The 21,309-nt window shown below is 52.4% G+C and overlaps 1 protein-coding gene across 3 annotated transcripts in view; it reads left to right on the forward strand.

Moving 5' to 3' along the window:
• The window catches only part of PHF21B (PHD finger protein 21B), a 113,854-nt gene that overhangs the window by 68,103 nt on the left and 24,442 nt on the right, over positions 1–21,309 (forward strand). For all 3 annotated transcript variants that reach the window (XM_037738907.1, XM_017529496.2, XM_017529495.2), the window contains exons 3-5: positions 7,900–7,992; positions 12,702–13,052; positions 15,582–15,722. In XM_037738907.1, coding sequence (XP_037594835.1) covers positions 7,900–7,992; positions 12,702–13,052; positions 15,582–15,722 — 585 coding nt within the window. The remainder of the gene's footprint in view (positions 1–7,899; positions 7,993–12,701; positions 13,053–15,581; positions 15,723–21,309) is intronic.

Genomic DNA, 21,309 nt, shown 5'->3' on the forward strand with positions numbered 1-21,309 from the left:
GTCAAATATTGTCCTGGTTTCTTTAAAAAGTTCCTTTCTGCCATGTGTGTTGGCTCACGCCTGTAATCCCAGCACTTTGGGAGGCCAAGGTGGGCAGATCGCTTGAGGTTAGGAGTTTGAGACCAACCCGGCCAACATGGTGAAAACCTGTCTCTACTAAAAATACAAAAATTAGCCGGGCGTGGTGGTACACGCCCATAATTCCAGCTACTTGGAAGGCTGAGGCAGGAGAATCACTTGAACCTGGGAGACAGAGGTTGCAGTGAGCTGAGATCATGCCATTGCACTCCAGCCTGGGTAATAAAGCGAGACTCTGTCTCAAAAAGAAAGTTTCTTTCATGAGTAGAGGGGGTGCTGTGGGGCTGTTCTCGATGGAAGGAGGCAGGAGAGACCCGCCAGTGACAGGGCTTGTCCTGGGCTGGGTGCTGCTTCTAGACAACGGGACAGTCAGGAAGTTAGACTGTGGCCTGGCAGATTGAGGACCGCGGGTGCGAGGCTGGTGCTGCTGTGCGGGGTGGGTCCTGGCGGTACGTGCTGAAGTGGGTGCGGGAAGAGCTGAGGGGTCTCGCACAGCCGACAGAGCCAGCGGGGGAGCCCCTCTGCCCTGCCACAGCTCCAGAGGCAAGTGCCCAGAGCGCTCAGAAGCGTTTCTTAAAGACACATTTTTCCAGAGCCACGTGTGGCTTCTGCCCTGGAAGTTGGTAGGGTATGCACCAACACCTGTCTCCTCCCCACTGTCTCCCTGTGTCTCAGCTTCCCGGAGATTTCCCCAGCTGCCCCCGACTCAGCTGAGGCAGGAAGAATTTGAAGTTATCTTTGACTTTTATGGCCTTTTTTCCCCCTATTAAAATGCTTGAAGCTGTAAACGTAGTCACAGGCTCATTGATCTTGAAGGAAGTGCAGCTGTAAACTACCTGGTGCTGGTGAAATCGCTTCTGAGATGATTGTTTCTACGGGTGTCGAAAAATTCCAACTCGGAGCAGAAAGGTCAGCCCTTACCAGATAAAATGTCTTTCAGCTAGCTAATCAAAGGTTTGCTGGGAAGTGGAAGAACGCACTCGGGTAGGCTTGGAGTGAAGGCAGCAAATAGAGATTGGAGAGCCCAAAGCCAGCTTAGCGTCGGCGGAGAACGGACGGTTGGTGGCGGGGGAGCAGCAGTGTTGGGGAAGGAATCGCTGTCCCTGGGGGGTGAAGAGGGGGGCCCGGCTTGGCAGCCCTGTTTGCAGCAAGCTCTTCCCCAGATTGTGGGAACGTTGGGCTTTGACTCAGATCGTCACTCCTTCGGTGCGGGGGGCTGTGGGGCCGTGAGTGCAGAGCCCACTCTTTCTGCCAACTGAGCTCAGGGTGCTAGGTGCCTGAGGGCACCCCATACTTGATGCTTCCTGAAGAGCTTCAGGGCACCCCCAGTCCCAGGTAGGGGCACACACGCTGCCCTTAGGTTGGTTTGGAGTTTTGGGGGAAGCACACGGTCAGGCACTGTTTGTTCTGCCAGCCTCCTGTGGTGTGGACATTTCCCCAGGGTGGGTTGTGTCCCGTTCTTGGTAACTGACTATGGTGGATCACGCAGAGAGCTCTCCCTGCCATCTTCTCCCCACCCCTGTCTCGGGGCTCTTCCTCTCCGCCGCCTCTGCCCATCCCTTCCCTTTGGGTCTCCCCTCCTTTCCCTGCTCCCAGATGTGAATTCCTAAAGTGGGGGGACAGGAGTTGCCAAGATCCCAAGTCAGGAGGGAGGGTCGAGCCTTGACCAGACACGAAGGCTCAGAAACATGGACATAGAGCGAAAGATGCTCCCGAGAAGAACTCGTGTGGAAACAGCCGTGCATGCCCCAGTGGGTATCGGAGAAAGCAACAGCCACTGCTGAGCAACACCCGGACACGGGCACACAGCCACCACTGCCACGCACAGCAACACCTGGACAGGGGCACACCCGGCCCACACAGCAACACCTGGACAGGGGCACACAGCCACCACTGCCACGCACGGCAACACCTGGACACGGCCATACCCGGCCCACACAGCAACACCCGGACAGGGACACACAGCCACACCCAGCCCACGTGACTACACCCAGATACGGCCACCCTCGGCTTACGTGGCAAAACCTGAACACAGATACACGGAAACCACTGGCCCACACGACAACACCCAGACACAGACACAGCCACCCCCGGCCCACACAGCAACACCCGGACACAGACACGGCCACCCCTGGCCCACATGACAACACCCAGACACAGACACATAGCCACCCCTGGTCCACAGTGCAACACAGAAAACACCCACAGCTGTCCTCGGCCCACACAGAGCCACCTGCAGGAGCAGCTTGACACAGCAACCCTGGAGGACTCACAGAGACACATGTGGGCTTGGAAAACATGACAGCCCACACCTGCCTTGCCTGGAGGGTAACCCCACACCTCCTCACCTGCTGGACCACGCTTGGAGGCTTCATCCAAGGCATCTGAGTGAGGACGGAAGAATAGGCAAAGCAGGTGTCTATTCTCTGGCCCCATCAGATCTGCTGGCCAGCCCCATCCATGTGGAAATTTCTCCTCCCAGGAGCCCCACAGCCTGGCTCTCGTGCACCCATTTATGGGGAATCTCCCTCAGGAATCCACCTCAGGGATGTGCTGCCTGGGCCTTCCCACCATAGAACCTGCTTCCCCCAGAACCCACGTGCCATGTGGGCCTTCATGCCACAGAATGCACTGCCCCAGGAATTCATTGCAGGGACCTGCCTCATGGGCCTTCCTGCCACAGAACCCACTTCCCTGGGAATCCACCGCAGGGCCAAGCCACATGGGCCTTCTCACCACAGAACCCGCTTCCCCAGGAACCCACTACGGAGACAAGCCACATGGTCCTTCCCACCACCGAATGCACTTCCCCAGGAATCCACTGCAGGGATGTGGCGCATGAGCTGTCCCGCCACAGAACCTGCTTATCTGGGAACCCACCTTAGGGACATGCCGCATGGACCCTCCCACCACAGGAGCTGCTTCCTTTGGGCCTGAGGCCCCCAGGTAGGTGAAATCACCTGGAACCTGGCTCATCAAATGGCCGCCCCTGCTGGCCTCCCACCCCCATGGTCTGGGCTGGCCTGGGACCCTGACTAATGACCAACTGTGGAAGTGGCACTAGCTGGTAGACTAGGGCAGGGAGATCAGAGCCTTCCACACCTTGCTTTGTGGAAGCTGGGGGGATGCTGGTGGTGGCGTTCAAGGTAACAAGGACAGTCCCCATAACCCCCCGTCTTTGAGACATGCATTTGGAGAGACGGGTGTTGGGTGGCACTTGAGGTGGTCTTAGTGCTGCTCGCCAGGCTATGTCAGCCAAGAGCAACAGGCAGTGTTGTGGATTGAGAGCTGCCACATCAAGTGGCCGAGGCTGTTTGTCACGTCCTCCGCATTGAATAGAAAGCTTCGTTTCAACATTCCCAGAGTGAATGTCCAGGGAAATGTGGGTCATTTGGTTCCATGCAGAGAGGCAGGCAGCTGGCTCAGACGACATAAGCCTCTCAGGGTCTTGACTGACTCCATGGGGCAGGTGGCAAAGAGGAGGCAGGAACTGTCCGAACATAATCAGAGAAGCAGCTCTGTGTGTGGGACCTGAGACCCTCTGCTGTGTCATTTGGGGATGGATGATACTCATTCTCGGGGTGGAGAAATGTGAGATAAGACGGGAAGTGGGGAGGGGATTTTTAACAGCTTTGTGGAGGTATGACCGATGGACAGTAAGCTGCACATATTTAGAATGTACAATATAAGTTTGACAAATGTGAACCCCTGGCCACAGTCAAGATCGTGAACACGCCTCTCTCCCTGAAAATATCCTGGTATCCTTTTGTAATCCCTTCCTTTCATCCCTACACCATCTCCACAAAACCTAGGATCTGTTTTCTATCATGTTGTTTGCACTTTTCCGAGTTTCATAGAACTAGCATCATACAGTGTGGATTTTTTTTCTCAGCGTCTGGGTTTTCTTGGCAGCGTTATTTTGTGATTCATCCATATTGTGTGTGTCACTAGTTTGTTCCTTTTTATTGCTGAGTAATACTCTGTCGTGTGAAGGCACCACAGCCTGTTCATCCATGTACTTGTTGATGAGCGTTTGGGTTGCTTCCAGTTTGGGCTGTGATGCCTAGAGCTGCTGTGAACATTCACATGCAAGTCTCTGTATGAACGTGTGCCTTCCCTTCTCTTGGCGAATGCTTAGGAATAGAATGGCTGCCTCATATGGTAAATGTCTTAGTCTGCCCCAGCTGCTGTAACAAAAATACCATGGACTGGTTCTGGCTTAAGCAACAGAAATCAATTTCTTAGGGTTCTGGAGGCTGGGAAGTCCAAGATCAAGGTGCCAGCAGACTCAGTTCCTGACGAGGGCTCTGTTCCTGGCCACCTTCTTGCTGTATTTGCCCACGGCAGAGAGAGAAAGGGGTTGAGAGAGAAGACACAAGCCCCCTCGTGTGTCTTCTTATAAGAGCACCAACTGAGGACTCCACCCTCATGACCGGATCACCTCCCAGAGGCCCTGTCTCCTCCAAATACCATCACATTGAGGGTTAGGATTTACATATTTGGACCTGGGAGGGGACACATACATTCTGTTCATTGCCATACGTATGTTTAACTTTTTCACTGCCAAACTGTCTTTCAAAGTGACGTTCCCAGCAGCAGTGGTTGAGAGTTCTAGTTGCTCTCCGTCCTCACCAGCACTTGATTTGGTCCGTCTTTTTACTTTTAGCCTTCTGAATAGGCTTGTAGCAGTATCTTATTGTGGTTTTAATTTGCATTTCCCTAATAACTAATTATATGAAGTATTTTTATTTGCTTAATTGCCATCAGCAGTTGTTTTGTTTTTGTTGTTCCCCCTCCTTCCCTCCTCCTTCCCTCCTTCCTTCCCTCCTTCCTTCCCTCCTTCCTTCCCTCCTTCCTTCCTCCCCTTCCTTCTTCTCCCCTCCTCTCTCCCTCCCTTCCCTCCCTCCCTCTTCCTCTTCCTCTTTCTCCTCCTCTTCCTCTTCTTCCTTTTTCTTCTTCATCTTTCTTCTCATTCTTGGATCTCACTTTGTCATACAGGTTGGTGTGCAGTGGTGCAATCATGGCTCACTGCAGCCTCAACCTGCTGGCCTCAAGTGACCCTCCTGCCTCAGCCTCCCAAGTAGCTGGGACTACAGGCACATGCCACCATGCTCAGCTAATTTTTAATTTTTTTTTTTTTAAGAGACTATATTACACAGGCTGACCTTGAACTTGTGGCCTCCAGCGACCAGCCTGCCTCAGCCTCCCAAAGTTCTGGGATTACAAGCATGAGACACAGGCCCAGTATATCTTCTTTAGTGGAGTATCTGTTCAAATATTTTGTTCATTTTTAATTGAGTTGTTTGTTTCAGATGATTGAGTTTTGAGAGTTCTTTCATATATTATGGATACAAGGCTTTCATCAGATAGGTGATTTGCATGTGTTTTTTCCAGCGAGTGGCCACTTTTTGCATTTTGCTAACATTGTCTTTCCAACTTTGGGAGTTTCTTATTTTGTTGAAATTAAATTATTATGTTGCTCTTATATCAATTATGTTTTTGGTATTGTATCTAAGATTCTTTTCCTGACCTAACATCCCAAAGATTTCTCTGACATGTTCAAGCAATTTTATAGTTTTGGTTCCTACATTTAAATCTCTCTGATCCATTTGTTCTCTTTTTTTAAAAAAACATGGTGTGTAGTATGGCCTGAAGTTTGATTTTAGTGTGATCTCTCCTTGTTCTAATATCGTTTTGAAATATTCTCTTTTTTGTACTAAATTAATTACATTTTTGGGCTTTGCTGAAAACCAATAGGCCATATATGTGTAAGTCCACTTTGGACCCTATTCTGTCCCATTGATCTGTTTGCATCTTAACACCAGTGCCACACTGTTTTGATTACTGTAGCTTTACAACAGGTCTCGGAGTCAGATAATGTTAAGTCTTTCCCTTTGTTTGTTTCATAGTTGTTTTGGCTCTTCTAGGTCCCTTATAATTTCATATGCATTCCAAAATCATCTTGTCAATCTCTATTAAAAAAAAAAAGCCAGCTGAGATTTTGATTTGAGGTTGTATTGTTGTGTTGACTCTGTAGATCAATTAGGGAAGAATTGAAATCTTAACAGTATTGAGGCTTCTGATTCATGTTTATGGGTTTATCACTTTCTTAAGTCTTTAAACATTTCTCTCAGCAATGTTCTGAAGTTTCTAGTGTACTGGTTTTATATAGCTATGTCAGGTTCATCCCTATTTCTCATTTTTATGTCTTGATGCTATTGCAAATGACATTTAATTTGTTGAATTTGTGAATGTTGGTGACTAGTGTGTAGAAACACAACTGATTTTCATATACTGTCCTATCCTGCAACCTTGCTAAATTCATTTATTAGTTGTTACAGCTTTTTGAAAAATCTATTGAGACTGGCATATGGTTTTTCTTCTTACATGTGTGATTTTAGCAAATTACACTGACTGACTTTCAAATGGCAAATCAGCGTTGCACTCCTGGGGTAAATACAACTTGTTCATTATGTCTTATCCTTTTCATTTTTGTTAGAATGGGTTTGTTGACATTCTGTTATGAATTTCTGCATCTGAGTTCAAGAGAGAAACTCACTGGTCCCTGGCCACTGATGGTTTGGCTGGATCTGAGTGAGGGGTCCCTCTCTCCCCATCAGGCACCAGGCTCGTGGGGTGCAAAGATGGCCATGTAGAACTGCTCCATCAGGGCTGAGCATGGTGGCCCACATCTATAATCCTAACACGTTGGGAGGCTAAGGTGGGCGGATTGCCTGAGATCAGAAGTTCGAGACCAGCCTGACCAACATAATGAAACCCTGTCTCTACTAAAAATACAAAAATTAACCAGGCATGGTGGCACGTGCTGTAATCTTAGCTACTCGGGAGGCTGAGGCAGGAGAATCGCTGGAACCCGGGAGGTGGAGGTTGCAATGAGCCGTGATCGCGCCACTACATTCCAACCTGGGTGAGACAGCAAGACTCCATGTCAAAAATAAATAATAATAACTGCTCTATCAGGGGCTGTGGGTAGCAGTGGTTCCCACAAAAGGAGACTTTAGACAAGGCACCCCAAAACCCACCTCCTATACGTGTGTGGGCCTGGAATTCCCGGGAGGGTGTCGTCTCCCTTCCCCCTCCCCTAAATGTGCACCCTGCTACCATCCCATCATGTGTTGGAGAGACCCCCATTTTGGGTGGCTGGGATTTGAGGGGCTTGTCGGGGCATACCCTGGTCATTCCCCCTCCTGAGGCACTCAGTGCAGATATGCATGAAGGGCCTAAGAAATATTCCCGCATTTTGACCCATGAATCCCTGTTTTCAGACTCTCCTACAGAAATACTCTGTGATGTGGAACTGGATTTATCCACAAAGATGTTCACCGCAGCATTGTTTACTAACTGGAAAATGACGGGGCTAGAACCCAAATTTCCAAGAGGAGGGGACTGGCTGAGGAAATACCATTATGTCTGCTGAATGGAAGACCCCGTAGCCATTAAAGGAGTGATTTATGAAGATTGGAGCGACATCACACCTTGTCCTTAAATGAAAGTAGAAAAATAGGTTACAAAAATTCTATATATAGCTGTGTAAAAGATTCACTTAGAAAAGGAAGCCAGTGTGTAACAAAGGGGAATTGGTTTCTGGGCAGTGCTCTCTTTTCCTTTCTCTAGTTTCCAAACTTTCTTGAAGGAATATCGATGACTATTGTGATTTTTTAAAAATCATAATTAAGAAAGGGAGGAATAGAAGTTGCTGTCCCCAAGGCAGCTGTCCCTTGCTTGGCGAGGCTGGGGCGACGTGTCCGGTCTGGGCTGCGTGTGCGTCCGGGCCCAACGCTGCCCGCCTCTCTCTTTCAGGCTTTGGGAGCGATCACTGCAGTGCCTGTCACGGGTCCTCAGGTCAGCTCCTTGCAGAGGTTGGCCGGGCAAGGAGCGGCAGTGCTACCTCAGGTAAGCAGCCCTCGTGCGGGCCCTGGGGCGTCCGTCTGTCTGTCCCCACAGTCTCTGTTCCTAACCTGTCAGCACTGAGGTTTCTGGTGGGCACAGGGCCAGGCGGAACCTGTGCCCTCTCAGCCGGACCTTCCCCTCTTACCTCCTACACCCATTCTTCAATGGCAACATTTGGACCAGGTAAGTTTTTTCAGCAAGGAATTAGGAAATCAAGTATTGGGTCATTACCAGAATTTTTAAAAATGGAGTAAATTAGGCCAGACTGAAATAGAATGGAAATGTCAAGATGCACCCTATGCATTATTACTTGAACAATTTTTTTCCAGACTGGGTGACTACATAACGTGTATATTTTGACTGTGGGTTATGGTCAAGAAGTTTGAGACACTCTGGACGAGAGGATTCATTTCAGGGGCAGCACAGACTCCAGGCCAGGTGTCCTGGCTTCTAGTCCAGGGTCCCCCGGATTGAACTCCACCCTTTCCCCCAGTCACCTGACCTCTCACCCTTCCTGGGGTGAGGCTTCTCACCTGCAGAGGGACTGGCGCAGCTGCTGGCTCCCCCCATCGGTGGCCATGAGGGTTGTCAGGGGACAAAGCATTTGTTGTTTCTTTTCTTTTCTTTTCTTTTTTTAAGATGGGGTTTCATCATTTTGGTCAGGCTGGTCTCGAACTCCTGACCTCAGGTGATCCGCCCACCTCAGCCTCCCAAAGTGCTGGGATTACAGGCGTGAGCCACCGCACCCGGCCGGGGACAAAGCATTTTTAACCACGCCTGGTACAGAGCAAATGCTGGGTAATTATTAACCAATTCCCTTAGTACCACAAGCTTAGCTTTGTTGAGCACCTGCTGAATACAGCATACTAGGCCAGGGGCTGCCAGTGGTAAAGACCAAGACGGCCCCTGCCTGTCCTGGGGCTTCAGGGCTGGACAGATTCCCCCAGCTAGAGGATGGTGAGAGGTGGCTGCCCTGGGCGTCTCATCCACGTGGCAACTTTCCCCAAGTGCCCACTTGAGCTGAATCAGAGTCTAGAACAGGGGTGTCCAATCTGCGTTTCCTTGGGCCACATTGGAAGAAGAATTGTCTTGGGCCGCATATAAAATTCACCAACAGTAACAGTAGCTGATGAGATAAAGGGAAAACAATTGCAAAAATAATCTCATAATGTTTTAAGAAAGTTTGAATTTGGACCACATTCAAAGCCGTCCTGGGCTGCATGTGGCCTGTGGGTGGGACAGGCTTGGTCTAGAGGGAGGACAGACAAGGAAAAACAGATGCTGTGAGCCCAGGGTGATTGGGCCATGCCAGAAGGAGACACAGGGGTGGCGGGAGCCCTTAGGAAGCTTGCTGCACACCTGGGCATCAAGAAAGGCTTCCTGGAGGAGGCAGTGCTTGAGCTAGGCCTCAGAATGAGAGGACATTGCAGGCTGAGGTGGAGTTAGGCCTCAGAGGGAGAACCCCCCAGGAGGAGGGCACAGGGTGAGAAATAGAGGCAGAGGTGGCAGGGAGAGACCCGAGTCTAATCACTGAGGGAGTCATGGAGGTGGAGTGGCCACCGGGGGCCCCTGGGGACCTTAGAGTCAGGCTTCCCCAGTTGGTGACCTGCGGGCAGCAGGGAGCTATATGAGGCTTCAGAGCAAGGGAGGCTCCAGGGAGAGGCTGCCAATCAGGGCCAGTGCTATTTTCCTCCGCCCCGCACCCACCCTTCCTCCTCTCCCCCTTCCGCCTCCTGGACCTCTGTCTCCATGTTTTATCCCTGCTGTCTCCACCCCACAAACGTCTGCACCTGCCATTGGCCTGCTGGCCTCCAGGATGGTCAACTCAGGCCAGAACGTGTCCGGTGCATGCCGGGTCCAGCTGCCGGCTGCTGCTGTCCCAGGAGGCTCTCAGGGATCAGAGTAGGCAGGCTGTGATGGAGCCAGCCTGGCGGGGTGACCATAGACCCAGAGAAAGGAGAGAGGGCGAGGACAGGGTGGCCCCCGGGGCTTTCTGGCCTGGGGCTGCACACAGGCTGGGGGGACACAGGCTGTAAGCTCCAGGGTCCCCCGTAGGTGTTCTCTCTGGAGTGGCTCAGGCCAGATCCTCAGCTCCCAGCTTAGCTTAGTTTCTGTGTCTGGCATCTGATTCACACTGGCTCACTGATGCCCAGAGTCTGCTTACATAGGGTGGGTGGCCAGGGGCAACAGGAACACGTGGGCAAACCCCAGATACCAGGGAGGTGCCGACAGAACACAGAACGGCCACTGCCACAGCTGAGGTCCTCGCTGACCACCACTGGGGCATCCATCCGCCCCCATGCCAGTCCTCTTCAGAGGCGGAGAGCAGCAGTTTCCCAACGGGTGGGTGTCTGCAGCTGAGGGCTGGCAGGACTGAGAAGGGTTCTTTCTGAAGTTTTCTGCCTTTGACGTTGGAGCTTGTGTTGGGCTGTAAGCCTGGCACTGGGGGCCGAGAGCCCTGACCGCTGGTGTGGAGGGCAGAGTGGCAGGAACCCAGGCTGGTCACATCGCCTGCCCGTGGTGTGGCCAGGGCCCTGCTGTGGGAGGCCAGGCTCATTTTGCTGAGGATTCAGCATGGCAGGGGACACAGAGATCACTAGACTCAAGGGCCATTTCTGTGTCAGGCACTGGCAGGGAGCTCACAGACATGATGTCACCCGACCGAAGAGCCCGCTGTGCCCTGGTGACCTCCCCAAGACCACAGGGCCCTGTAAGAGCCACCCTGGACCACTCCCTCCACATGCACCACTGGACACAGGGTGGGAGGAGATGGGCGGGGCAGCACAGCCTCTGTGCCCTCACTGATGCCAGACAGGCTTGTACAAGTCCTGGCTCAAGCCCCACTGCCCTAATGATAACGACTGTAGGGTCATATTCCTGGTGAGTCTCCACTGCACACCTCAGTTTACTCATCTGTAGAATAGGACAGGATGCCCACTCTGCAGTGCAGGTGCAGCGGGGCTCAGATGAGAAGGCAGGTCGTGGCCCTTCTCCTCCTCTACCAAGTACCAGCTCGGCCAGGGAGACCCCCATCCAGATGGCGCTGAAGGAAATGAGAGGCAGACACCCAGAGAGAACAGCAAAGTGGGTCTATCCCAGGGGACCAGCAGCCTGCAGAACTGAGAGCCTCGGGCTGACAGCATTCTGGGCTGAAGCTCGAGCAGATGCTCATCCATGTAGTTAGTCTCTCTGAACAGGTGATTATTATTAACAAACAGGTGTTCTGTATTTTCTCAACACAAAAATATACAAAGTAGGCAGCTGTTGCCAGCTTACTGCTGATAACAAGCAAGCTAAAAGGTATTCTCCACGAGGGAGCCACGGGGGCAGGGTCAGATATCTTTTTTTTTTTTTTTTTTTTTTTTTTTTTTTTTTTTTGAGACGGAGTTTCACTCATGTTACCCAGGCTGGAGTGCAATGGCGCAATCTCGGCTCACCGCAACCTCTGCCTCCTGGGTTCAGGCAATTCTCCTGCCTCAGCCTCCTGAGTAGCTGGGATAACAGGCACGCGCCACCATGCCCAGCTAATTTTTTGTATTTTTAGTAGAGACGGGGTTTCACCATGTTGTCCAGGATGGTCTCGATCTCTTGACCTCGTGATCCACCCGCCTCGGCCTCCCAAAGTGCTGGGATTACAGGCTTGAGCCACCGTGCCCGGCCCCAGATATCTTAAAGAATTGTTTTAACCGGTGTGTGACATGTACACATTTTCCTGCCACTTTGGAATGCCCCAAGTAGGTTTTCACTTGGGGCGGAGGGCTAGGTTTTTCTTGCCATCGTTCTTCCTGGCAAATAGTATGTTCTGTCATACACCCAGCATTCACCAACATTCATAACCTGAACATCTCTCAACACCCGTGCCCTTGTCTCTAGGGACGTGATATTGGCATGGACCTCCCAGGGTTGGCGTGTCCTCCTCTGGGGCACGTGGTGCTTCTGGTTCCGTGCATGGGGTCAGTGGTGGTAGCTCTGATGGTGGGAATTCTACCCATCATCAGGAACACTGCTGGGTGCGGGGCTGAGCACTCAGTCAAGTACACCCAGCGCTTCCTGTGTGTTTTCTTTCTTCCAACCCCCAGTACGTCTCATCGCCCCATGCACATGAGGGATCTGGCCCAGTTCAGGTGTGTCACTAGGACCCCAGAGGAGCCAGGATTGGCCCCAAACAGTCTGTCCAGAGCCCTGGCCTGAACCCGGCTGCCCGTGGCTGCCCTCTGCACACCTTCACTGTTGTTGAAGAGTGCCGCAGCAGTCACTCGTGCCCAGCTCTGTGGTTTTCATGGGAGCACAGCAGCCCCCACCCAGATTGAGAAGCGGAACTGGGCAGGGCCCAGGAGCCCTCGCAGCCCCTCCCAGTCCTGGCCGAGGGGCAGCACTTTCCAGACTTCCAAGGCCAAAGGGGGCTTTGCTGCTTGGGACTTGATCTGCAGGGCATCCTACTGCACAGACTGTCCCCTCGTGTCCATCCTCCCCGCTGCGAGGGTCTGGGGTCCAGAGCAGCCCTTCCTGAGCCCTGTGGCCAGTTGGTGCAAGCCCAGGAGGAGGGAGGCATTGGGGTCAAGGTCTCATCCACTGTGAGGCTGTGACGGGCTCTGCTCTTTCCAATGCTACACCTGCCCCTTGAATACAGGAAGTCTCTGAGCCAGGGCGGCCCCTCCGCTGCGCTCCTGTGTGTCCACCTGTCTGACCACACACCTATCCCTTCTTCCCAGGTTAGGCCAAAGACTCTGATTCCAGACAGCCTCCCCATTGCCCCGGGCCGGGACCGGCCACCCAAGCAGCCCCCAACATTCCAGAAGGCCACCGTGGTCAGCGTCAAGAACCCCAGCCCAGCCCTCCCTACTGCCAATAATACTGTCAGCCATGTGCCAGCGCCCGGCAGCCAGCCTCAGGCCCTCGCCGAGCCCTCCGCCCTCGCCTCTCCGCTGACCAGTGCCGGTGTGGCCTACGCCATCATCTCCACCTCCCCCAGCAATGCCACCGCCATGGCCCCCAGCACCGCCGTGTCTGTGGTCAGTGACAGCATCAAAGTTCAGCCCCTCCTCATCAGTGCTGACAACAAGGTGAGTGCCTACAGCAGGCTCCAGAAAGGGCGTGCAGCCACATGCAGGAGGCCGAGGGCAATCATACAGGGATGACCAAATGAACACGCCTAGGCAGAATGAATGACCAGGAGGCGGAATGATCACGTGGCCAAGTGAATGAATGGGGCAGAAACAGAAGACAGAATAGATGAATGGAGTGTGAACACATGATTAAGGGAGTGAATCAGGGAACGAATGAATGAACATGTGATCCAAAGATGGTGTGGCTGAAGGAGTTAATATCAGTGGAAAAGGAGTGGTCAATGAATGAATTCATTCAAATGATTAACCAATTAACGACATGCGGCTGAATGAGTGACTGGAAGAGATATTGATTCTGTCTCTGCTGGTGGAGTCGGATGATCAAGGGCTTTTTTTTTTTTTTTTTTTTTGAGATAGAGTCTCGCTCTGTTGCCGAGGCTGGAGTGCAATGGCACGATCTCGGCTCACTGCAACCTCTGCCTCCCAGGTTCAAGTGATTCTCCTGCCTCAGCCTCCCAAGTAGCTGGGATTCCAGGCGAGTGCCACCATGCCCAGCTAGTTTTTGTATTTTTAATAAAGACGGAGTTTCACCATGTTGGTCAAGCTGGTCTCAAGCTCCTGACTTCATGATCCTCCCGCCTCGGTCTCCCAAAGTGCTGGGATTACAGGTGTGAGCCACAGTACCTGGCCAAGGCTGTTTTTACCCCACTGCCCAAGTGCACAATCTCCCATAATTTCTTTGCCAAGATTTAAAACTAAAACTAAGGTCCTCCCGCTGCTCTCTCCGAGCTCCTGGTGGTTATTTATGCTGTTTGAGGTCTTCGGGGCTGCCTCATCCCTGCCACCTCCTGTCTATGGCCTCTTTCTCTCTCTGCCTCATTTGGGGTCTGCCAGGCCACCCCTCTCTTGCTTATGGCTGGGGTGCCTTCTGCCTCCCCAGCCTGGATGTTGACGGCTAACCCTCATGTGACCTGGTGCTGTGGCACCGACTGCTTCCCGGGAGTCCTGCGCTTGCAGGCCCTCCCACCCACTCTCAAAGAATTCACAGTCTGAGGAGTTGTCATGGGCCGTGGCGGGATGGCAGGTGTATCTCAGGAAGGTGCCTGATCCAGGCTAGGTACTTAGCAGATGTTGGAATGAGTGTGTCTTTTTCACTGCAACTGCACCAGCGTTTCATGTTGGCCGTTTAAACACCATTTTTGCTCATTTACTAGGCACACAGATGCCTCATTGTTAAAAGTTGAATTCCCTTGGTTGCTGTTAAGCTTGAATGTTTTTCTTATACTTCTTAAGAATTCAGTCTTCTCATTTGGGACTTAAGAATATTCTCTGCCCTTTTTTTCTATTGGAGATCTTAAATGTTTTTCTTCCCATGAATATAAAGAGAGACTTTTTTTCTATGCAGATTATGAGGTTTTAAAAATGTGATAGAAAGAGGAAGACAGAGCTTCTCTTAAGCCAGCAGAAAAATGGGACATGTTTTCTTTTTGTGCCCAAAAGCCTCAAAATCATAAGGCAGTCACCACCTGTGCTTAGGGGAAAACAGAAAAACACCCAAGTTCAAGTAATTCCTAGTTTGAGCCAGACTGTGGCTGATGGATCCCAGAGAGTTCCTCTTCCTCGTGAAATCCAACAGTTCCTTCCCAGTTTCCTGTCCAAAGAAATAAAATGGTAGAGCTAAAGATGGAGTAGATCCTGGCCCCGGGAGAGGCTGGCTGGATAGGTGCATTTCAGGCAGGTTTTCAGCATCACACCCTTTCATCAAACCAGAGCATCCCCTGAGTCCTGAGGAAGGCTGGCTAATTGGTGTGGAGGGGGTGCCGAAGGGTGGCATTCAGAGACCCCTGTCCCCTCCCCCATCCACCGTGCGAGGGGCCTCATGGAAGTAAAAAAATAGAACATTATTCCCACCTGTGCCCCCAAGCCAGGCTTGAGTGTCTCAGACCCTGTGACAAGGGGAAGGAGAAGTGCGACCTGACTGACCTGGGGGACTTCCCAGGACCTCTGCCTTCTGACCGGATGGCAAGGAGCAAGTCTGAGCTCTCGTGGCCTCAGTTCACCTGCCTCTGGGCTGGGGATGAGAAGTCCTTGCTGCCTGAATGTGCACAGCCTCCCTGGGGAGAGGCGTGGCCACTTTCACTGATGACCAACCTGAATCTCAGAAGCAGTGACTTCCCTGAGGCCACACAGCTGGGAAACGGTGGGGCAGGGCAGGAACCCAGGACTTCCAGATTCTTAAGCCAGGCCCTCCCCATGGTGGAAAAGGTGTGTCAGGAGGGGCAGGTGCTGGACACACCGTGGCGCAAACCACCCGGTTCCCGGGGATCCGCCCTCCCAGGATAGCCCGGCCCAGACTCTACTCCTCAACCCCTGCCACGTGCCCTACCAGCTACCCCCCCGGCCTCGTCACTCTTCCCTTCCTCCCTGTGCCCCTCACCTTCCCTCTCAGCCCCCTCCACCTGTCCTCTCTTCCTCTCACCTCCCTCCCCATCACTGTCCCCTTCACCCCTCCACGGCATCTTCCAGGTCATCATCATTCAGCCTCAAGTGCAGGCACAGCCCGAGAGCACGGCAGAGTCACGGCCACCCACGGAGGAGCCATCTCAGGGAGCTCAGGCCACCAAAAAGAAGAAGGAAGACCGGCCCCCAACCCAGGAGAACCCTGAGGTAGGATGGCCTTCTCCGGAGGGCCCAAGCCCTGCTCAGCCCATGGGTGCCATCTGAGGCTGCTGTGCATGGCGGGGATAGCTTCACTGTGGGATGGTCCTGACAAGCCACGGGCAGAGCTGCTCTGTGCAGTGGGGGCCCAGGGTAGGGCCTCACCCAGCAAGCCCAGGTCTTGGCTGTCCTATCTCAGGGAGAAGTTGGCTGAACGGCAGTGTGGGGCGGTGGTTAGCACAGATTCTAGAACCGTTCTTCCTGGGTCCTGCACTGCCCATTTCCAGCAGTGTGACCGTGGGCAATTTGCGTCTGTTTGCTCATCTGTAAGGTGGGAATGGCAGGGCATCCTTCCTCCCAGGGCTGCTGGGAGGATTCCATGAGTTCATGTCTGCTGAGCCCCCTGGACAGCACCTGGCAAGGACTTCTGGCCATTACACCCCATCCCAGGGTCCCCAGCTATGGGCCCCTCCATCCTGAGTCTAGGAGGGGAAGGGGCTCCCAGCCCTGAAGCAGCCTGTGCCTCTTTTCTGCCATGGCCAGTCCTGGGTATGTAGAGGTGACCAGAGCAGGACCCTGGGCACTGTAGAAGTAGCTGTGCCCCTGGCTGGCATGAGAGGTGCAGTTGTCTCCTGAAACTTCCTGGAGAACTTGCCAGTAACTCCGCCTCCCCCACACACCCTCTGAAGGAGGCCAGATAAATAAGCTCATATTGAACCATCCAACTACACAGTGGACCCACAGCGTCTGCACTAACGGGGACAGCAGCTGACTCAGGGCCTTCCTTTGCTGAATCGGTGGTGGCAGCACCGATTCAGGATGGGGTGTAATGGCCAGAAGTCCTTGCCTGGTGCTGGAGCCTGGTCCTTGGCAGCCTAGGCCAGCACCAGCCCTCACCCTCCTCTCTGGGTCTTTTCCATTCAGCCCTTCCCACATGGTTTCCATTTCTTTTTTTTCTTTATTCCTTTTTTTCTTCTTTTGAGATAGAGTCCCACTCTTTGACCCTTGTTGGAGTGCAATGGCACCCTTATAGCTTACTGCAGCCTCAACCTCCCAGGCTGAAGCAGTCCTCCCACCTCAGCCTCCCAAGTAACTGGGACTACAGGTGCACACCACCACTCGTGGCTAATTTTTTAATGTTTTGTAGAGACAGGGTGTAGTAGTCTGTTTTCACTCTGCTGATAAAGGCATACCCAAGACTGGGAAATTTACAAAGGAAAGAGGTTTAATGGAGAACTCACCAGTTCCACATGGCTGGGCAAGCCTCACAATCATGGCAGAATGCAAGGAGGAGCCAGTCACATCTTACATGGATGGTGGCAGGCAAAGAGAGAGCTTGTGCAGGGAAACGCCCATTGTTAGATCCATCAGATCTCATGAGATTTACTCACTCTCACGAGAACAGCATGGGAAAGACCTGCCCCATAATTCAATGACTTCCCAGCAGGTCCCTCCCACAACACATAGGAATTCAAGATAAGATTTGGATGGGAACACAGCCAAACCATATCTCAGAGTCTCTCCATGTTGCTCAGGCTCATCTCCAGTTCCTGGCCTCAAGCCTCAAGTGATCCTCCTGCCTCAGCCTCCCAAAGTTCTGAGATTACAAGTGTGACCCGCCAAGCTCAGATTCAGTTTCCTTTTCCCTCCCTGCTATGCCCTTCATTTCACAAGACTGAGTTGGGACATGTTGTCCCCCAGCAGTGGTTTCTAACCACCCTGTCCCCAACAGCAGCACCCCACCCCGACCCCCCGGGCCCCTGCAGCTCCCAACGATTCTTCCCATCAACATACTGTCATTACCAAAGGAAACCTGTCATCCATCCCTTCACTTTTTCCTTTAGTTGTTCAGTATGCCTTCGAGTTTGCTCCCTGCTGGGCTCTGTGCCAAGGGATGGGGACATCAGGATGCAGGCAGCCATGATCCTTGCCCTCGGGAAACTCGCTTCCATGGGTAGAGACAGAGGTGGCTACAAAGTACTCTAACGGGTTCAAAAATGTCATTGTCGTGAGAGAATTCTAAATGAAGGGCTGCAGGAGGTGAGGGCAGAGGGAGAGAGCTGTTTTCTCCTGGAAGGACTGAGGAAGGCTTTGGAGGGAAGGGGCATGGTCTGCAGGGGTAGAGGAGTTGCTAGGATCCAGCAGAGAACAGGAGGCAGAGGGGGACTCACCAGCCAGAGGGTACTTCATGGGCAATGGCGTGGGTGTGGGAAAGGACTCCACACACCCAGAGCAGTCAGCGGGGCTTTTGGACCGCAGTAGGGGGTCAAGACAGATGTCGGAACCTCGTCCTGGAGGGCCTGAAGGCAGACTGCCACAGTGGAGCTTTATTCTTAGACAGTGGGGAGCTATGGAATATCTTTGAGCAGAAGAATGACTTGATTATTGTCCTTCAACATGTCCAAAAACCAATGAAGCCAAAGAGCTAAGTGAGGCTGCGGTGTGAACCAAGTCTCCTCTGTGGCTCACACCTGTAATCCCAGCACTTTAGGAGGCCAAGGCGAATGGATCACCAGAGTTCGGGAGTTCGAGACCAGGCTGACCGACATAGAGAAACCCTGTCTCTACTACAAATATAAAATTAACCAGAAATGGTGGTGTGTGCCTGTAGTCCCAGCTACTTGGGAGGCCGAGGCAGGAGAACTGCTTGAATCCAGGAGACGGAGATTGCAGCAAGCCGAGATCGCGCCACTGCACTCCAGCCTGGGTAACAAGAGTGAAACTCCATCTCAAAAAAAAAAAAAAAAAGTCCTTTCCATTCTGTGGCAGCGTCTGAGCACCTGCGTGTACACGGTGAGGCCTGGCCCTGCTTGCAGCCCAGGGCTCCCATGATGACCCTTCTGTCCTCTCTTGGGGTTCAGCTTCATCCTTAATATTTGGGAAGGCATTCTGGGTGGATTCTCTTTGTTCTCTCAAAGTATTTAATGTATCTTAGTCAATTATTGTGCATTTATACAATTAGTATAATTACATCTAATTACCTAATTAGTGTAAACATATGCGATGACTTAAATAGATAGAACTTGCAATTACAGCACATCCTGGAATAAAAATCCTTATTAAAGTTTATTTTAAAAGAAGACCGAGGCTGGCCGTGGTGGCTCACACCTATAATCCCGGCACTTTCAGAGGCCAAGGCAGGCAGATCACCTGAGGTCAGGATGGCTACAGCGTACTCTAATGGGTTCAAAAATGTCATGAGTCATGAGAGAATTCTAAATGAAGGGCTGCAGGAAATCAGGGCAGAGGGAGAGAGCCGTTTTCTCCTGGAAGGACAGAGGAAGGCTTCAAGACCAGCCTGGCCAACATGGTGAAACCCTGTCTCTACAAAAATATAAAAAATTAGCCAGGTGTGGTGGCACATGCCTGTAATCCCAGCTACTTGGGAGGCTGAGGTGGGCGAATTGCTTGAACCCAGGAGGCAGAGGTTGCAGTGAGCCGAGACCCCATCATTGCACTCCAGCCTGGTGACAGTGCGAGTCTCCATCTCCAATAAATACATAAATAAATACCAACAAGAACGGTGCTGCACAGACTGCTGGACCTTGAACCTGTCAGTGAAGTGTCTGTCAGATCCCAGAAACCCGACAACAGCAGCTGCCCCCAGAAACGTCACGTCATGAACCAGTCAGGAGCCCAGGGTCATCCGGTAAGGGTGTGGATTTTTGTGAAGAAACATGATTGGTGACTTGGCCATCAACGCGGCTCCCCAGGAAGTGACACTCGCCCTCAGCAGGGCAGGTACGGGACGGCCAGCCCGGGAGGTGCTTGGAGCCATGCTAAATGGCAACAGGGGCTGCAGCAGAAGCGGACGTCGAGTCCAGCAGTGTCCCAGAGTGACTCATTCACCATGGAAGGAATATTTCAGTAGCTCTGAACACCCGCAAGGTCCATGCGGGGAACTGCAGAATGAGATAGGACCACGTAGGAGAGCGTTGGCTGCCACCTGTTCCTGCTCGGCATTGGTCAGTTTCAGGCCTCACAGGAAGCAGCCTCTGCATCAGGGACTGTTGTTAGCCCGTGGTACAGATGGGGACGCTGGGGCCCAGAAGCACTGATCCTCAGAGTTGGGAGCCATACCCAGGTGTCTGGCCTCAGAGTCTGTGCCATGAAACCTCGCTACTGGAGATGCCGCCTCTGCCTTTGGTCAGGCCGAGTGGAGGTCAGATTTGGGGTGAGAATCAACTGCTTGGGACCCGAACCGCTCAGTCTCGAAGAGGCTGCCCGATACTTTGAGTTCTCATCCTTCCCTGACTTTCCTGGGATTCTGGCTCCTGAGCCAGGGCGCTCTCTGCTCCCTCCTGTCCCAAGCCCCATAGCCTTCCTTAGGGCAGAGCTGCAGCCTTCTCCGTGGCCACCCATTATGCTGGCCGCAGCCTGCTGCCCTCAGATCAGCACACGCTCCGCATGGGGCAGTCAGAGCTAGGTCCCAGCCCCACGCTAGCCTGGACTGCAGCCCAGCCCTGCACCTCTCTGGACAAGCCCTGTTCACACGTTTCATCTCTGTGCCCGGCCCTCCTTCCTGTCTCATATCTGCCCAGGGCTGCTGCAGTGGACCCTGGCTGGCCTCCCTGCCCCTGGATGGGTTCTGCCCTGTCTGTTCACCCTACAAATGATCTTCCCAAAATTCAGAAGTAATTAAGTCACTCCCTGTCTTAAAATCCATCCAAGCACCCAGTCTATCAGGAAGGCTCTGGGTGCTCACATGAATGGACCCTTGTGTTTCAAACCCACAGCAACCACAGATACAGTGGAGAGACAGACGTGATAATGATGGAGCTGAATGCTGCTGTGTCCCTAAAACACAGCCGCCAGGGACCGGCATCCTCAGCCGTCAGTCTCCAGGTTCAAAATGGAGCGAGGGTGACGCTGAAAGTGAGCAGCTCACACAGGGCAGTGGGTCCCAAGAATTCCTTGGGCAAGAGACAAGTGGACCAGGCTCCTCTGCTGGTCTGGGCCACCGCCGGACCTGGGGAGGTGGCCAACACTGAGGCAACTGCAAACTTGCTGAAAGGGAAGGGAAGTGTGAGGGAGGGCAAAGGAAAATTGTGCCCAGATGAGTCTCGATGGAATTCCAACATACACGAGATGGCACGCCAAGGGCGTCGATCAATGAGATCAGCATTTGGAACATGATTTTATTCCAGATGAAGTCCGTTGTGCTAAATAGCAACAGCTTTTAAACAAGTGTTTAGGATGCTGAAACAAAGGAGTAATATCTAAAATGAATAAAAAATAAGCACAGAAATCAGGGAAATAAGATTAGATGAACATAAAAATTTGAAAATCTGATCATGAAAAACATGGTGATTGGATGCAATTTGAAAAGCTTACTAGACAGCAGGAACAGAGATAATTAGTGCATTGGAATAGGACACCATGCATGTGGCATAGAGATGCATACATGTAAGAGAAAAACCTGGGGCTGGCCATGGTGGCTCACGCCTATCCTCCCAGCACTTTGGGAGGCCAAGGCAGGCAGATCACCTGAGGTCGGGAGTTCGAGACCAGCCTGACCAACATGGAGAAACCCGTCTCTACTAAAAATACAAAATTAGCAGGGCATGGTGGTGCAGGCCTGTAATCCCAGCTACTC

This window comes from Cebus imitator, unplaced genomic scaffold (assembly GCF_001604975.1).
Source record: "Cebus imitator isolate Cc_AM_T3 unplaced genomic scaffold, Cebus_imitator-1.0 Scaffold59, whole genome shotgun sequence".
NCBI lineage: Eukaryota > Metazoa > Chordata > Mammalia > Primates > Cebidae > Cebus > Cebus imitator.